Source organism: Oncorhynchus tshawytscha, linkage group LG16, assembly GCF_018296145.1.
Source record: "Oncorhynchus tshawytscha isolate Ot180627B linkage group LG16, Otsh_v2.0, whole genome shotgun sequence".
NCBI lineage: Eukaryota > Metazoa > Chordata > Actinopteri > Salmoniformes > Salmonidae > Oncorhynchus > Oncorhynchus tshawytscha.
Genome location: NC_056444.1, coordinates 75,562,641 through 75,580,885, shown reverse-complemented (window position 1 = coordinate 75,580,885; position 18,245 = coordinate 75,562,641). Strand labels below are relative to the sequence as shown.

The window sequence follows — 18,245 nt, the reverse complement described above, 5'->3', positions numbered from 1 at the left end:
TATGACTTACGACCCCTGTCTTCTCAGAGGCCAAGATGAGCTAGCCTGGCCCCAAACAACAAAACACTTCAACAATGCTACAGGCCTGTGCAGTTCTGACCAACTACTAAAAACATCACCAGGTTGGATGCTTCCTATCAGATTATGAAATATGACTCAAACTAACAGCCAACCACTTTCATGATTTGTCATGCCTTTAATCATTTTCAATTAAAATTAACTCATTCTGCATGGTTAAAGGCAACTCTTATTCTCCTGCAGCCCAGTAGCCAACCAATGTTGCTGACCAGCTATGAAAAGATCAACCAGAACAACACAGATATCAACCAGAACAACCCAGATGCATTCCCCTTCCTCATTTTGCCCACCTCTCTCTCTGTCCATCTCTTTTCCCCCACAGTGGGCTCCTCCTCTCTCTCTCTGTCCATCTCTTTTACCCCCACAGTGGGCTCCTCCTCTCTCTCTGTCCATCTCTTTCACCCCCACAGTGGGCTCCTCCTGTCATGCTGAGTAGTATCCACCACCAGCTCCCGGTCACTGCCAAACACTAAAAGTTCAATAGTAAAAGCTCATGTTTATGCATGTCATTAGCCTCCCGGGTGTCTCACACACACACCACACATTCACATATCATCAAGTTGTACTAAGGAACCCATTGATTTTGTTCATCCATCTCTAAGCATTGATTAGAAAGATTGGAGTTGTTTGTCTTGACTTGGTGGCTGCTTGGAGGTTTATTGAGGTCCAGATTGCTCCATTGATTTGACTGTTTGTAATTCTGCAACGACTGCATTGCAGTCACCACCCTTGATGGAGGGGATGGAGCGGAGCAAGAGAGGGGGGAGGGAGGGGGGACAGGAAGCTTTCGTTCTATTGGCATACATTACTGACGAATATCTCAGCCAGTCTCCTTAGCCTACTCCTCTAGGTCATGAATATCTCAGCCAGTCTCCTTAGCCTACTCCTCTAGGTCATGAATATCTCAGCCAGTCTCCTTAGCCTACTCCTCTAGGTCATGAATATCTCAGCCAGTCTCCTTAGCCTACTCCTCTAGGTCATGTGTGACATTAAGGTGACATTTAATCACAAAAAGTAGCCTTTTCCCTGTAAAATGCACTACTATTGACCAGAGCCCTATGGGAATAAGGTGCCATTTGGGACGCAGACCCTTATGATGATGTGAGACGGATCTCTGTGACCATCTCCTCTACCATCCTCTCGTTTATCTGGCAAGTCTGCCAGGGTTACTCACCACTACAGAATGAGTGAGACCAGCATGGGATTCTAGACAGGATTCTAGAACAGCATGTGGCTCTAGACAGGATTCTAGAATAGCAGGGGATTCTAGACAGGATTCTAGAATAGCAGGGGATTCTAGACAGGATTCTAGAATAGTAGGGGATTCTAGACAGGATTCTATAATAGCAGGGGATTCTAGACAGGATTCTAGAATAGCAGAGGATTCTAGACATGATTCTAGAATAGTAGGGGATTCTAGACAGGATTCTAGAATAGTAGGGGATTCTAGACAGGATTCTAGAATAGCAAGGGATTCTAAACATGATTCTAGAATAGTAGGGGATTCTAGACATGATTCTAGAATAGTAGGGGATTCTAGACAGGATTCTAGAATAGCAGGGGATTCTAGACATGATTCTAGAATAGTAGGGGATTCTAGACATGATTCTAGAATAGTAGGGGATTCTAGACAGGATTCTAGAATAGTAGGGGATTCTAGACAGGATTCTAGAATAGTAGGGGATTCTAGAATAGCAAGGGATTCTAGACAGGATTCTAGAATAGCAGGGGATTCTAAGCAAGCGAATAATACTGCAATATGCAGAGACAACATTGTTGAGAACTGGGACCACATGGCACATCCAGAACCACATTTTCTAACTGTTTTACCTACAAACATCACAACACAGACGGAAGCAACCCTGGCCATGTGTAGTCAGCTTTCAGTCAGCCGTCTGCAAGAGCTTACCCTAACAGAACAAGGAACCTTATCCAGGTTACACTGAGCTATCGAGTATGGAAGCAGCACACTTCTATAGTAGCCTAGTGCATCAACTACTCACGGGACGCTAAGCCAGTGCTAACCACATGGACTTAATCTGTAAAGCAAGTCTAGATCTGGCCTCATATTGATATTCCAAATGTAATTTTGTTAGTTTCCCAAAAGCACCAGTCATTAAAGTAGATCAAGGTCTTTCCTAGTTATTACTGCCAAATATAAATCATCTGGTTTTATTGGATTAACACACAGTAACTTCATGTTGGATCAAAACAAGTCTAATAGTAACTTCATGTTGGAATATAACAAGTCTAATAGTAACTTCATGTTGGATCAAAACAAGTCTAATAGTAACTTCATGTTGGATCAAAACAAGTCTAATAGTAACTTCATGTTGGATCAAAACAAGTCTAATAGTAACTTCATGTTGGATCAAAACAAGTCTAATAGTAACTTCATGTTGGATCAAAACAAGTCTAATAGTAACTTCATGTTGGATCAAAACAAGTCTAATAGTAACTTCATGTTGGATCAAAACAAGTCTAATAGTAACTTCATGTTGGATCAAAACAAGTCTAATAGTAACTTCATGTTGGAATATAACAAGTCTTACAGTAACTTCATGTGGGATCAAAACAGTAAAAAGGCTGCCCAGCAGCTTTTTCCACCAGCAATAGATTACGTTCATTCTCATTTATCGACTTAAAAACTCAAAACTTACGAGAGAGAGAGAGAATGAGAGCAAGAGAGGGAAAGGGGTAGGGAGAGAGAGAGAGAGTAGCTTTTTTGACTAAAATAGCTTGCTGTTTGAGGTGGTGGAATTCTTCAGAGTAGCCAAGTCTGAAGAATCAGCTCCGTCCCCTGGTGTTTTAATCCATCCACGTGCTGCACGTATTTAGCCAACACAGACACCCAGATGGGTGATACTTCTCTCAAGGACCTAAACACACACAAACTGACACGCAATATTTTTCTTCTCTCCATATTACCAGTAGATTCTGTGACTTCTCCATGCCCTGTCCCTGCCTCTCTCTACAGTACACAAGCAAATACACACACACTATTCTAGTCCCTGTCCCTCGTCCCTGTCCCTGTCTCTCTACAGTACACAAGCACACATCTGTTGCTCCAGCTGAGGGCAGTGTGGAGGAGAGGAGCAATAGGCACACTTAAACTATTAGTACACACTACACAGTACACTCTCCCTGCAGAACAGAGAGCAAGATAAGGAGGCGGTGGCTGGACATCTGAGCAAATATGGCAGAGAGGGAAGAAAATGAATGTTGAACTGACAGTGGTATTACAGGGAAGAAGAGCTGACAAGGTACAAATCTGTCGTCCTGCCCCTGAACAGGCAGTTAACCCACCGTTCCTAGGCCGTCATTGAAAATAAGAATTTGTTATTAACTGACTTGCCTAGTTAAATAAAGGTAAAATAAAAAATGAGGAGGGTAGTAGTTGGGTTGTTGAATCACACAGACACATGCATACACACACAATATATAAACACACACACACAATATAAACACACAACAGCAGACGTGTGTGTATTGTACTACTAACCTCTGACCCGGGCATAGCAGCAGCCACACTTGATCAGGACTTTACGGAATAAGTGTTGGCAGGCACAGCCCCTGTGGAGGTGGCCCCCTTTTAATGATGTACCCCTGGCGCTGGATGACCGGCCACCAGTGGCGGGCATGGCCCAGCGAACACACAAACACACTAGATCCTCGCGGTGCGGTCCGAGTAAATCCCAAAGGAATGTCCGGAGAGTGTCCACAGATAACAACACAGAGGAAGCAGAAAGTCCAGTTAAAACTCAGAATCAGAGGAACCTCTCTTAGAGAAACAAACTTTCATACTGAAAGACAGAAAGTCATGAGAATAATTCTCTCTTTCTCTTTCTCCTTCTCTTTTTCTTTCCAGTTGCTGAGCTCTCTCCTCTGTTAACTGCCTGGTCAGACGACAGAGTAGCAGACTGCCTCAGCGACAGAGAGAGAGAGCGAGATGGGGAAAGAGAAAGAGATGAAGCGAGAGGGGAGGGGTTGAGGGGGAGGAGTGTGTTACAGCTCTAGTTGCTGCCTGGCTATTCCAGGGTACTGTTCTCACTCCCCTTCTTTCCTTCTCTCCTCTCTTCCTGTCAAGTTTGTCTTCTGTTTCTCTTGGCGACCCTTCTCCTCTCTCTTTTTCTCTTCTTTCTGCTATCCCTCTGTCCCTCTCCTCTCCTGCTCCCTCTCTCCTTCTCTCACCTCCTCCACCAGTCTCTCTCTCTCTCTCTCTCTCTCTCTCTCTCTCTCTCTCTCTCTCTCTGTCTGTCTGTATTATTTGCTATGCTCTTTCTACATGGCTGGATGCTGGATGTGACTTTGGCAGACTGACTTAACACCTCTAACCTAACACCCTGAAGGACTCCTAGTAGAAACCCAATACTTCCCACAGGCTAGCTGAAATGCCTCTCTCTCTTTCTCATTCAGATTGCTTTATTGGCATGAAATACAATTAGTAGATTTTGCCAAAGCAGTGTAGTGGTACACAATGTTCCCTCTTTTTGTTTTCAGTACTGAGCAGATGTCAGGTCTGCTGAGTGCAAACTTGAACATTGTGAAAATTCTGTGCAACATCTGGTATGTGTTCACTATGAACACTGAGGCTGTACCTAATTTAAGTTACAGTTTTAACAGTGGTCAAGTAGGCTACTGTGGCTATTTGATCATAATGTGGGACTACCAGTGTGGCCTACCATCAACAACATGGAGAAAATGCATCCCATCACATTTTAACATGGAAATAGCTGTTCTATCATTCAGCCTACAGCAGCAGCCAATGTGTGGTGTTCAATGTAAATCTGCATTCCATGAGACTTAAAAAACATGCAGGACTTGACATTAACCTGTTAATCCACTTGTCCTTCAGACAAAGTGACTAAACATGTTGTTGTGTTGTTTGATGCAAGAAATGAATTTACAAAATAAAAAGCATTATTATTCCCACACCATTATTACAGAGAATCAGACAAATGATGCTACCCTCTGCCTATTGGCTGCTTAGATTATTCAAGCCTGTCTCAAAATACAACACTGCCCCTTGAAGACAGTGCGGCTTTGTTGGGTTGTGCATGACTTTCAACCTTCGTCTCTCCCGAGTCCATACGTGAGTTGTAGCGATGAGACAAGATAGTAGCTACTAAACAATTGGATACCATGAAATTGGGGAGAAAAAGGGGTAAATTCAACAAAAAATAAATAAATAAAAATTCTTATACTAATAAGTTATATACAATGGAAGTACTTCAGGGAATTCCTGACAGGCCGTCCCCACAACACCTCCACTACGCTGAACCTCAACACAGGAGACCCACAAGGATGCATGCTCAGCCCCTTCCTGTAATCCCTGTTTATCCATGATTGCGCGGCCCCGCATGCCTCCAACTCAATCATCAAGTTTGCAGACACCACAACAGTGGTAGACCTGATTACCAACAATGACGAGACAGCCTACAGGGAGGAGGTGAGGGCCCTGGTGGAGTGGTGTCAGGAAAATAACCTCTCCCTCAATGTCAACAAAATGAAGGAGCTGATCATGGACCAGGACACAGCAGAGGGAGCACGCCCCCATCCACATCAACGGGGCCACTTCATGTGGCTGGAGTGTGTCAGCAGTTCCTGCAAGAGGAAGGCATTGATGCTATGGACTGGCCCGCCCGTTCCCCAGACCTGAATCCAATTGAGCACATCTGGGACATCATGTCTCGCTCCATCCACCAACGCCACGTTGCACCACAGACTGTCCAGGAGTTGGCGGATGCTTTAGTCCAGGTCTGGGAGGAGATCCCTCAGGAGACCATCCGCCACCTCATCAGGAGCATGCCCAGGCGTTGTAGGGAGGTCATACAGGCACGTGGTGCCACACACACTACTGAGTCTCATTTTGACTTGTTTTAAGGACATTACATCAGAGTTGGATCAGCCTGTAGTGTGGTTTTCCACTTTAGTTTTGAGTGTGACTCCAAATCCAGACCTCCATGGGTTGATTTACTTGATTTCCATTGATCATTTTTGTGTGATTTTGTAGTCAGCACATTCAACTATGTAAAAAAAAAAGTATTTAATAAGAATATTTCATTCATTCAGATCTAGGATGTGTTATTTTAGTGTTCCCTTTACTTTTTTGAGCAGTGTACATATCTAGCAGTAATATTTGCAGTTTTCTCTCAGCTTTATGTCATTAGTAAATGCACAGAAGTTGGGAATTGAATTGAATTAGATATCTTCTTTAAAAACCTATTTTCTCATTTGGAAGTATTTCACAGTAGAGGAAACAGTCTCTCCTCCCCAGTCATGCAGAGACCACATAGACGCTACTCTTGTCTAGCCATGTCTTTTTGTGTCTCCCTTTTTCTATAGCCAGTTGGTGGTCGCTGTATTTGGTCTGTTTGTTTTGTGTCTCTGACAGAGTAGAGATATTCTGACAGAGTAGAGATATTCTGACAGAATAGAGATTAGTATTCTCAAATAGCCATTTAGTTTATTCTGTGTTTATGTTTCATTTTCACAATTTGTCAAATAGGAGATTTTAATTTCTGTAACAATTCTATTGATTTCCCTGTGAGTTTGGATAATAGGGCTGTTTAATGTTTTTAACAGCCGACATAGGGGTCTCTCTCTCTCTCTCTCTCTCTCAGAGTAAAATAAAAACATGCTGGTAATAAGTGTAATAATACATTGATGTAAGTATTTCTATGCTAAAGAGGTGATACATGATTCTATTTGAAGTACGTATATGTTAGGAGGAAATGGCCTCACCCTGTCCTGTAAGTCAGTTAATGCTGGTATTATGAGAGGCACACACACACAGGGAGTATTTTGGTCTGTTTACTGTTAGTGTTGTCTCCATGGGTCAGAGTGGTGGGATTTTCTTCCTGAAAGGTTAGCGCTGGATATTGACTTGTGTGTTCGTTTATGATAGAGGGGCCAACAGGGAAACAGAGCTCTCTCTCTCTTCCTTGGAGCTCTAGGCTACAATTTCACGTGTGTGCATGCATAGTGTGTGAAGGGAGGTAATCCTAGTCATTCACCCTAACATTTCAACATCAACAGTGGGAGAGTCAAACTAAGGGGAGTTCCTAAGTGAAAAGGGGCCCTGAAAGTCTACTGAGAGCAGGATTAGGGGCATGATACTAACAGTGTGTGTAAATATCTTACTTAGCCAACAGAACATGGAAACCTCTACAGGCCACTCATTCAGATAGATCTGGGACTTAGACATCACTCAAACCTAGTGGAGAACTTGGTGGACGGGATATTCTTTAGGTTAGGTTTCACGGGATATTCTTTAGGTTAAGTTTTACTGGATATTCTTTAGGTTAGGCTTCACTGGATATTCTTTAGGTTAGGTTTCACTGGATATTCTTTAGGTTAGGTTTCACTGGATATTCTTTAGGTTAGGTTTCACGGGATATTCTTTAGGTTAAGTTTCACTGGATATTCTTTAGGTTAAGTTTCACGGGATATTCTTTAGGTTAGGTTTCACTGGATATTCTTTAGGTTAAGTTTCACTGGATATTCTTTAGGTTAAGTTTCACGGGATATTCTTTAGGTTAGGTTTCACTGGATATTCTTTAGGTTAGGTTTCACGGGATATTCTTTAGGTTACTGGATATTCTTTAGGTTAGGTTTCACTGGATATTCTTTAGGTTAGGTTTCACTGGATATTCTTTAGGTTAGGTTTCACTGGATATTCTTTAGGTTAGGTTTCACTGGATATTCTTTAGGTTAGGTTTCACTGGATATTCTTTAGGTTAGGTTTCACTGGATATTCTTTTTAGGTTACTGGGTTTCACTGGATATTCTTTAGGTTAAGTTTCACTGGATATTCTTTAGGTTAGGTTTCACTGGATATTCTTTTTAGGTTAAGGTTTCACTGGATATTCTTTAGGTTAGGTTTCACTGGATATTCTTTAGGTTAGGTTTCACGGGATATTCTTTAGGTTAGGTTTCACGGGATATTCTTTAGGTTAAGTTTTTACTGGATATTCTTTAGGCTTCAGGTTAGGTTTGGATATTCTTTAGGTTAGGTTTCACTGGATATTCTTTAGGTTAGGTTTCACTGGATATTCTTTAGGTTAGGTTTCACTGGATATTCTTTAGGTTAGGTTTCACTGGATATTCTTTAGGTTAAGTTTCACTGGATATTCTTTAGGTTAGGTTTTTCACTGGATATTCTTTAGGTTAGGTTTCACTGGATATTCTTTAGGTTAAGGTTAGGTTTCACTGGATATTCTTTAGGTTAGGTTTCACTGGATATTCTTTAGGTTAGGTTTCACTGGATATTCTTTAGGTTAGGTTTCACTGGATATTCTTTAGGTTAGGTTTCACTGGATATTCTTTAGGTTAGGTTTCACTGGATATTCTTTAGGTTAGGTTTCACTGGATATTCTTTAGGTTAGGTTTCACTGGATATTCTTTAGGTTAAGTTTCACTGGATATTCTTTAGGTTAGGTTTCACTGGATATTCTTTAGGTTAGGTTTCACTGGATATTCTTTAGGTTAGGTTTCACGGGATATTCTTTAGGTTAAGTTTCACTGGATATTCTTTAGGTTAGGCTTCACTGGATATTCTTTAGGTTAGGTTTCACTGGATATTCTTTAGGTTAGGTTTCACTGGATATTCTTTAGGTTAGGTTTCACTGGATATTCTTTAGGTTAGGTTTCAGGTTAGGGATATTCTTTAGGTTAGGTTTCACTGGATATTCTTTAGGTTAGGTTTCACGGGATATTCTTTAGGTTAGGTTTCACTGGATATTCTTTAGGTTAGGTTTCACGGGATATTCTTTAGGTTAGGTTTCACTGGATATTCTTTAGGTTAGGTTTCACGGGATATTCTTTAGGTTAGGTTTCACTGGATATTCTTTAGGTTAGGTTTCACGGGATATTCTTTAGGTTAGGTTTCACTGGATATTCTTTAGGTTAAGTTTCACTGGATATTCTTTAGGTTAGGTTTCACGGGATATTCTTTAGGTTAGGTTTCACTGGATATTCTTTAGGTTAGGTTTCACGGGATATTCTTTAGGTTAGGTTTCACTGGATATTCTTTAGGTTAGGTTTCACTGGATATTCTTTAGGTTAAGTTTCACTGGATATTCTTTAGGTTAAGTTTCACTGGATATTCTTTAGGTTAGGTTTCACGGGATATTCTTTAGGTTAGGTTTCACTGGATATTCTTTAGGTTAAGTCTGTGTGTTCTCTCCCATGGGCTGGTAAGGGCACAGAGACAGAGGGTTACGTTTTAAGATGCTGAAGATTAACAGCAAGGGCACGAAACCGCACAATGGCAGGACATATGGCTTGGGATAACCAAGTGTTTGTGTGTGTGAAAGAGAGAGAGTGTGTGTGTGTACGTGTGGCTCACTAATTAGAGATCAAAGGGGTGCTGCCGCGCATGTACTGCAAAGCATAGCACCGCCTTCTTCAGTACAGGGCTACAAAGCATAGGACCGCCTTCTTCAGTACAGGGCTACAAAGCATAGCACCGCCTTCTTCAGTACAGGGCTACAAAGCATAGCACCGCCTTCTTCAGTACAGGGCTACAAAGCATAGCACCTCTATCTTCAGTTCAGGGCTACAACACCACAATTAACTTGAAATGAAACAGACATGTCCATTTAGCTGGAGAAGAGATCTGATTGGACTGCTAGTATGAGCTCATCCCAATGTTATCCTACTCTCATTATGATGTGGATGCCAGTCTCCACAGCGTCACAGCTCCAGCCTGGGTACCGACTGGCACACAACACCCCTCTGCTCACAACACCCCTCTGCACACTGTACCTAGCTCCTGTCAGTCAGTACCTAGCTCCTGTCAGTCAGTACCTAGCTCATGTCTGTCTGTACCTAGCTCCTGTCAGTCAGGACCTAGCTCCTGTCAGTCTGTCTGTACCTAGCTCCTGTCTGTCTGTACCTAGCTGCTGCCTGTCTGTCTGTCTGTACCTAGCTCTTGTCTGTCTGTCTGTACCTAGCTCTTGTCTGTCTGTCTGTACCTAGCTCCTGTCAGTCTGTACCTAGCTCCTGTCAGTCTGTACCTAGCTCCTGTCAGTCTGTACCTAGCTCCTGTCAGTCTGTACCTAGCTCCTGTCAGTTTGTACCTAGCTCCTGTCAGTCTGTACCTAGCTCCTGTCAGTCAGTCTGTACCTAGCTCCTGTCAGTCTGTCTGTACCTAGCACCTGTCAGTCTGTCTGCACCTAGCTCCTGTCAGTCTGTCTGTACCTAGCTCCTGTCTGTCTGTACCTGGCTCCTGTCTGTCTGTACCTGGCTCCTGTCTGTCTGTACCTTGCTCCTGTCAGTCTGTACCTAGCTCCTGTCAGTCAGTACCTAGTTCCTGTCAGTCAGTACCTATCTCCTGTCTGTCTGTACCTAGCTCCTGTCTGTCTGTACCTAGCTCTTGTCTGTCTGTCTGTCTGTCTGTCTGTCTGTCTGTCTGTCTGTCTGTCTGTCTGTCTGTCTGTCTGTCTGTCTGTCTGTCTGTCTGTACCTAGCTCCTGTCTGTCTGTATGTACCTAGCACTTGTCTGTCTGTCTGTACTTAGCTCCTGTCAGTCTGTACTTAGCTCCTGTCAGTCTGTACTTAGCTCCTGTCAGTTTGTACCTAGCTCCTGTCAGTCTGTCTGTCTGTACCTAGCTCCTGTCTGTACCTAGCTCCTGACTGTACCTAGCTCCTGTCTGTACCTAGCTTCTGTCTGTACCTAGCTCCTGACTGTACCTAGCTCCTGACTGTACCTACCTCCTGTCTGTACCTAGGTCCTGTCTGTACCTAGCTCCTGTCTGTACCTAGCTCCTGACTGACCTAGCTCCTGTCTAAAGGAGAACAAACAATGATACATTACACATTAGTCAATTCAATTCAAGGGGCTTTATTGGCATGGGAAACATATGTTAACATTGCCAAAGCAAGTGAAGTAGGGAGCAGCATTTTCACTTGTGGATGAATAGTGTGCACAGAGTGAACTGCTTCCTACTCAGTCCCAGATGCTAATATATGCATATTATTATTAGTATTGGATAGAGACACTCTGAGTTTCTAAAACTGTTTGAATTATGTCTGTGAGTATAACAGAACTCATATGGCAGGCAAAAACCTGAGAAAAAATCCAAACAGGAAGTGTGAAACTGAGGTTTGTAGTTTTTGAACTCAGCCCCTATCGAATTCACAGTGGGATATAGGATATTTTGCACTTCCTAAGGCTTCCACTAGATGTCAATCGTCTTTAGAACGTTGTTTCAGGCTTCTTGTGTGAAGGGGGGCCGGATGGGAGCTGTTTGACTAAGGGGTCTGCCAGCAGCCTCGTTCTCAGTCACGCTCATTTCACATGAGAGGTATCTCTCGTTCCATTGCTTTTCTACAGACAATGGAATTCTCCGGTTGGAACATTATTGAACATTTATGATAAAAACATCCTAAAGATTGATTCTATACTTAGTTTGACAAGTTTCTTCGACCTGTAATATAACTTTTTGAACTTTTCGTCCAACTGGACCTGAACGCGATTTTGGATTTTGGAACATGGCGGATATTTCTTTTGGCTGTTTTGGGCTCTGAGCGCCGTACTCAGATTATGCTTTTTCAGGAAAGTTTTTTTTTTAAATCTGATACATCGGTTGCATTAAGGAGAAGTGTATCTAAAGTTCCATGCATAGCATAGCTATGCTTACTGTCACAAACGTTGCTGTAAGAATCGGACCAAAATGCAGCGTGGTTTGGGTTCATCATCTTTATTTAACGTGAATAATAAAAACAAGAAAGAAGAAAGAAAGGAACGTGACACTATGCAGTGATCAAGGCAACTATACACAAACAAGATCCCACATCCAACAGGTGGGAAAAGGCTGCCTAAATATAATCCCCAATCAGAGACAACGATAGACAGCTGCCTCTGATTGGGAACCATACCAGGCCAACCTAGAAATAAAGAATCTAGAATGCCCACCCTAGTCACACCCCGACCTAACCAAAATAGAGAATAAAGGATCTCTAAGGTCAGGGCGTGACACTTACTGAGTCTGTACATAGTCAACAACGCTTTCCATAAGTTTGGGTCAGTCACACTGGTCAGATATTCTGCCACTGTGTACTCTGTTTATTTTTGCAGAATTCTGCGTGCAGAGTCTCAATTTGGTGTTTGTCCCATTTTGTGAATTCTTGGTTGGTGACCTCGCAACCATAAAGGGCAATGGGTTCTATATCTGATTCCGTGTTGGTAAGTCTCTCTCTCTCTCTCTCTCTCTCTCTCTGAACATTAAACCATCAGCATACAAAATCATATGCTACAGTACACATATAAAATCACAACTAAAACTATAGTTAATCTCTCAGTACATATCAGCTCTCAGCAAGGTTAAACAGAGCCTTGATCAACCACCCCATCTACAAACACTGTGGGAACACAGACTGCCTCTCTTTCTCTCCGTCTCGGTCTTTCTGTGTGTGTGTAAGCTTTAACATTTTCTTACTGCCTTTGTCTCTGTCTCTGCTTCTGTTGCTGCTATGAGATCCATCTAGAAAAGTTCATGTGTTTACAAACAAACTATAGCCCAGCTATTTTCATTCATTTAACTCAGCATTGCACTTTACCAGCTGACCAGAAGAGGGAGTTTAGACCAGGGCAAAGAAACAGCCTGTCAATGAATCCTCACCGGCACAGTTCACTTTAGCCTCCAATCATTCTCTCCGCTGTGAAACAGACTTAAGGACTAAATGAACATTGACTTTGTCGAGAGCCATGTGTGTGTAGAGTCGGGAATGTCAGTGGAAGTATGGAAAAATTGCATTCTTCCACTAAACTGCTTGTTTCCAGTAAAAAAAGGATGAAAGGGAGGGAAAGGAGGGAGGGAAAGGAGGGCGGATGAGAGGTGAAGCATTGACTCCCATCCATCTCATTTCCTTCTCACTCTCTCCCTCTCTTCCTCCCTCTCCCTGCTCTCTCTTCCTACCTCTCCTCTCGCTCTCCCTATACAACTCCCTCTCCTCTACCTCTCTCTCTATATATAACTCCCTCTCTATATATAACTCCCTCTCCTCTTGTCACGTTCTTTCAAAATCGAACCCAGAAGCAGACCAGGACAAGGAGAGTAGGAAGAAGGTGAGTATTTATTTACAAGTGAATGTGAATGGGTAGATATATCCAGGTGGCGTAGCGGGCAGCGGTGGTGAGTTGATGGGAGTAAATAGGTGGATCCAATGGGGAAGCGGAATCCTCCTACGACCAGGCGGTAATGGGGTAAATGATCCGGGTGAGTAACTGAAGACAGAACAAACGGAGGTAAGTTTAAGGCAAGCAATACGTAAAAAACAACAAAACAAATTCTATCCAACTTGAGGCTGATACTATGGCACAACATACTGTTCATGGCTAACGATCCGGCAGGGAATGGATGTCAGGTCAGAGCTTTTGAAGGGGAGAGGTGATGATCAGGACAGGTGTGCAGATTACTGATGGGATACAGGTGCGGGTGAACATCGATCTCCCAACAAGCTAATTCGCCCGGCAACCAGACAGGATGCGTTCCAGGACACCGGAAACACACTCCAGGACAGAAACACATGGCAAACACAGACTCAGGAAGCGGGATTCGTGACACCTCTCTACCTCCCTCTCTCTATATATAACTCCCTCTCCTCTTTATATATAACTCCCTCTCGTCTCTCTCTCTATATATAACTCCCTCTCCTCTCTCTATATAACTCCCTCTCCTCTCTATATATAACTCCCTCTCCTCTCTATATATAACTCCATCTCCTCTCTATATATAACTCCATCTCCTCTCTATATATAACTCCCTCTCCTCTCTATATATAACTCCATCTCCTCTCTATATATAACTCCCTCTCCTCTCTATATATAACTCCCTCTCCTCTCTATATATAACTCCATCTCCTCTCTATATATAACTCCCTCTCCTCTCTCTATATAACTCCCTCTCCTCTCTCTATATAACTCCCTCTCCTCTCTATATATAACTCCCTCTCCTCTCTATATATAACTCCATCTCCTCTCTATATATAACTCCATCTCCTCTCTATATATAACTCCCTCTCCTCTCTATATATAACTCCCTCTCCTCTCTATATATAACTCCCTCTCCTCTCTATATATAACTCCCTCTCCTCTCTATATAACTCCATCTCCTCTCTATATATAACTCCCTCTCCTCTCTATATATAACTCCATCTCCTCTCTATATATAACTCCATCTCCTCTCTATATATAACTCCATCTCCTCTCTATATATAACTCCCTCTCTCCTCTCTATATATAACTCCCTCTCCTCTCTATATATAACTCCCTCTCCTCTCTATATATAACTCCCTCTCCTCTCTATATATAACTCCCTCTCCTCTCTATATATATAACTCCATCTCCTCTCTATATATAACTCCCTCTCCTCTCTATATATAACTCCCCTCTCTCTCTCTATATATATATATATATATAACTCCCTCTCTCTCTCTCTCTATATATATATAACTCCCTCTCCTCTCTCTATATAACTCCCTCTCCTCTCTCTATATAACTCCCTCTCCTCTCTCTATATATAACTCCCTCTCCTCTCGATATATATATATATAACTCCCTCTCCTCTCTCTCTATATATATATATAACTCCCTCTCCTCTCTCTCTATATATATATATAATATAACCCTCTCCTCTCTCTCTATATAACTCCCTCTCCTCTATATATATATATATATAACTCCCTCTCCTCTCTCTCTCTATATATATATATAACTCTCCTCTCTCTCTCTCTCTATATATATATATAACTCCCTCTCCTCTCTCTATATAACTCCTCTCCTCTCTCTATATATAACTCCCTCTCCTCTCGATATATATATATATAACTCCCTCTCTCTCTCCCTCTCTATATATATATAACTCCCTCTCCTCTCTCTATATAACTCCCTCTCCTCTCTATATATAACTCCCTCTCTCTCTCTATATAACTCCCTCTCCTCTCTCTATATATAACTCCCTCTCCTCTCTCTCTATATAACTCCCTCTCCTCTCTATATATAACTCCCTCTCCTCTCTCTATATAACTCCCTCTCTCCTCTCTCTATATATAACTCCCTCTCCTCTCTCTCTATATAACTCCCTCTCCTCTCTCTCTATATAACTCCCTCTCCTCTCTCTATATATAACTCCCTCTCCTCTCTCTATATATAACTCCCTCTCTCTCTCTCTATATAACTCCCTCTCCTCTCGATATAATATCCTCTATATATATAACTCCCTCTCCTCTCTCTATATAACTCCCTCTCCTCTCTCTATATAACTCCCTCTCCTCTCTCTATATATAACTCCCTCTCCTCTCCTATATATATATATAACTCCCTCTCCTCTATATCTCTCTATATATATATATATATATCTCTCCTCTCCTCTCTCTCTATATATATATATATAACTCCCTCTCCTCTCTCTATATAACTCCCTCTCCTCTCTCTATATAACTCCCTCTCCTCTCTCTATATATAACTCCCTTTCCTCTCTATATATAACTTCCTGTATCTAAATTCCTGCCACCTGCACACTCTAAACATGATTCATCCTTACACACATCGTCTAGCATAAACACAGACGTCTAGACAAAGCTGGCAAGCATACTGAGCACGCTGAGGGAAGAAGGGAAAATCTATATAATGCCCATACTGGAACACACTACATATAAACTAGCCCAAACTGGAATACACAGCTACATATACACTAGTCCATACTGGAATATACACTACATATACCCCATACTGGAATACACACTACATATAACCCATACTGGAATCCACACCGCATATACACTAGTCCATACTGGAATATACACTACATATACACTACCCCATACTGGAATACACACTACATATACCCCATACTGGAATACACACTACATATAACCCATACTGGAATCCACACCGCATATACACTAGTCCATACTGGAATATACACTACATATACACTACCCCATACTGGAATACACACTACATATACCCCATACTGGAATACACACTACATATACCCAATACTGGAATAAACACTACATATACACTAGTCCATACTGGAATACACTACATATACACCATACTGGAATACACACTACATATACCCCATACTGGAATATACACTACATATACACTAGTCCATACTGGAATACACACTACATATACCCCATACTGGAATATACACTACATATACACTACCCCATACTGGAATACACACTACATATACCCCATACTGGAATATACACTAGTCAATACTGGAATACACACTACATATACTCCATACTGGAATATACACTACATATACACTAGTCCATTCTGGAATACACACTACATATACACTGACCCATACTGGAATATACACTACATATACATTAACCCATACTGGAATATACACTACATATACACTAGTCCATACTGGAATACACACTACATATACCCCATACTGGAATATACACCACATATACACTAGTCCATACTGGAATACACACTACATATACCCCGTACTGGAATATACAGCTACATATACACTAGTCCATACTGGAATATACACTACATATACACAACCCCATACTGGAATACACACTACATATACCCCATACTGGAATATACACTACATATACACTAGTCCATACTGGAATACACACTACATATACCCCATACTGGAATATACACCACATATACACTAGTCCATACTGGAATACACACTACATATACCCCGTACTGGAATATACAACTACAGACACACTAGTCCATACTGGAATATACACTACATATACACGACCCCATACTGGAATACACACTACATATACCCCATACTGGAATATACAGCTACATATACACTAGTCCATACTGGAATATACAACTGCATATACAGGAATACACACTACATATACCCCATACTGGAATATACACTACATATACACTAGTCCATACTGGAATACACACTACATATACCCCATACTGGAATATACACTACATATACACTAGTCCATACTGGAATACACACTACATATACCCCATACTGGAATATACAGCTACATATACACTAGTCCATACTGGAATATACAACTGCATATACAGGAATACACACTACATATACCCCATACTGGAATATACACTACATATACCCTAGTCCATACTGGAATACACACTACATATACCCCGTACTGGAATATACAGCTACATATACACTAGTCCATACTGGAATATACACTACATATACCCTAGTCCATACTGGAATACACACTACATATACCCCATACTGGAATATACAACTGCATATACAGGAATACACACTTCTAAGCCCCCAGGAATGTCTGGTCGTCTGTCTTGTCTATAGAAGTCTGAGAGGGAGAAGACGTAATTTCCGTCTGAGGACATAGATTCTAGAAGGTAGTGATACAGTGATACAGGTTTAGAGGCAGATACAGTGCTTTTATGAGACACCATCAATCTCTGCCTGTATGTACCATGTTGGTATGTACCATGTATGCATGTACCATGTCTGTATGTACCATGTATGTGTGTACCATGTCCGTATGTACCATGTCCGTATGTGCCATGTCCATATATACCATGTCCGTATATACCATGTTGGTATGCACCATGTCTGTATGTACCATGTCTGTATGTACCATGTCTGTATATTCCATATTCCGTTTCATGTCTGTATGTACCATGTCTGTATGTACCATGTCTGTATATTCCATATTCCGTTTCATGTCTGTATGTACCATGTCTGTATGTACCATGTCTGTATGCACCATGTCTGTATGTACCATGTCGGTATGTACCATGTCTGTATATTCCATATTCCGTTTCATGTCTGTATGTTGCGTGTTTTTAACATGTATCACATGTACACACTGCAACCACACATGGGCAAGGGCATACATGCATTATGAACATTGCCACTAATCAAGCAAATGTAGTTGGTTATTCAGATTACGTCTCCTCACCCCTACCGTCAACCCCACCCCCTCTCTCCAATGCACATTAAAGTCTCTCTCACTCTCCCTCTCTCCCACCACATTCCCCTGTTGAATGCATTCCAAGAAATGTGCCTTTTTATTATTAGATTTCATATTTTTACTCAGGATCTCATCACTTCACTCTCTGAATGTCTTTGGAGGGAAGGAGGAGTGTGTACGTGTCCTGTTCCATCCAGTACCTCCCCCTGCCC

At 41.8% G+C, this 18,245-nt stretch overlaps 1 protein-coding gene across 3 annotated transcripts in view; it reads right to left on the bottom strand.

Annotated features, from left to right (window-relative positions):
* LOC112216361 (rho guanine nucleotide exchange factor 25) overlaps window positions 1-4,026 on the bottom strand; it is an 81,017-nt gene extending 76,991 nt beyond the window's left edge. Inside the window, exon 1 of one of the 3 annotated variants that reach the window (XM_042299648.1) lies at window positions 3,581-4,026. In XM_042299648.1, the coding sequence (XP_042155582.1) occupies window positions 3,581-3,719 (139 nt within the window). In that variant the 5' untranslated portion in view covers window positions 3,720-4,026. The remainder of the gene's footprint in view (window positions 1-3,580) is intronic. The other 2 variants (XM_042299645.1, XM_042299647.1) reach the window with 2 other exon arrangements.
* Window positions 4,027-18,245: the final 14,219 nt, after the last annotated feature.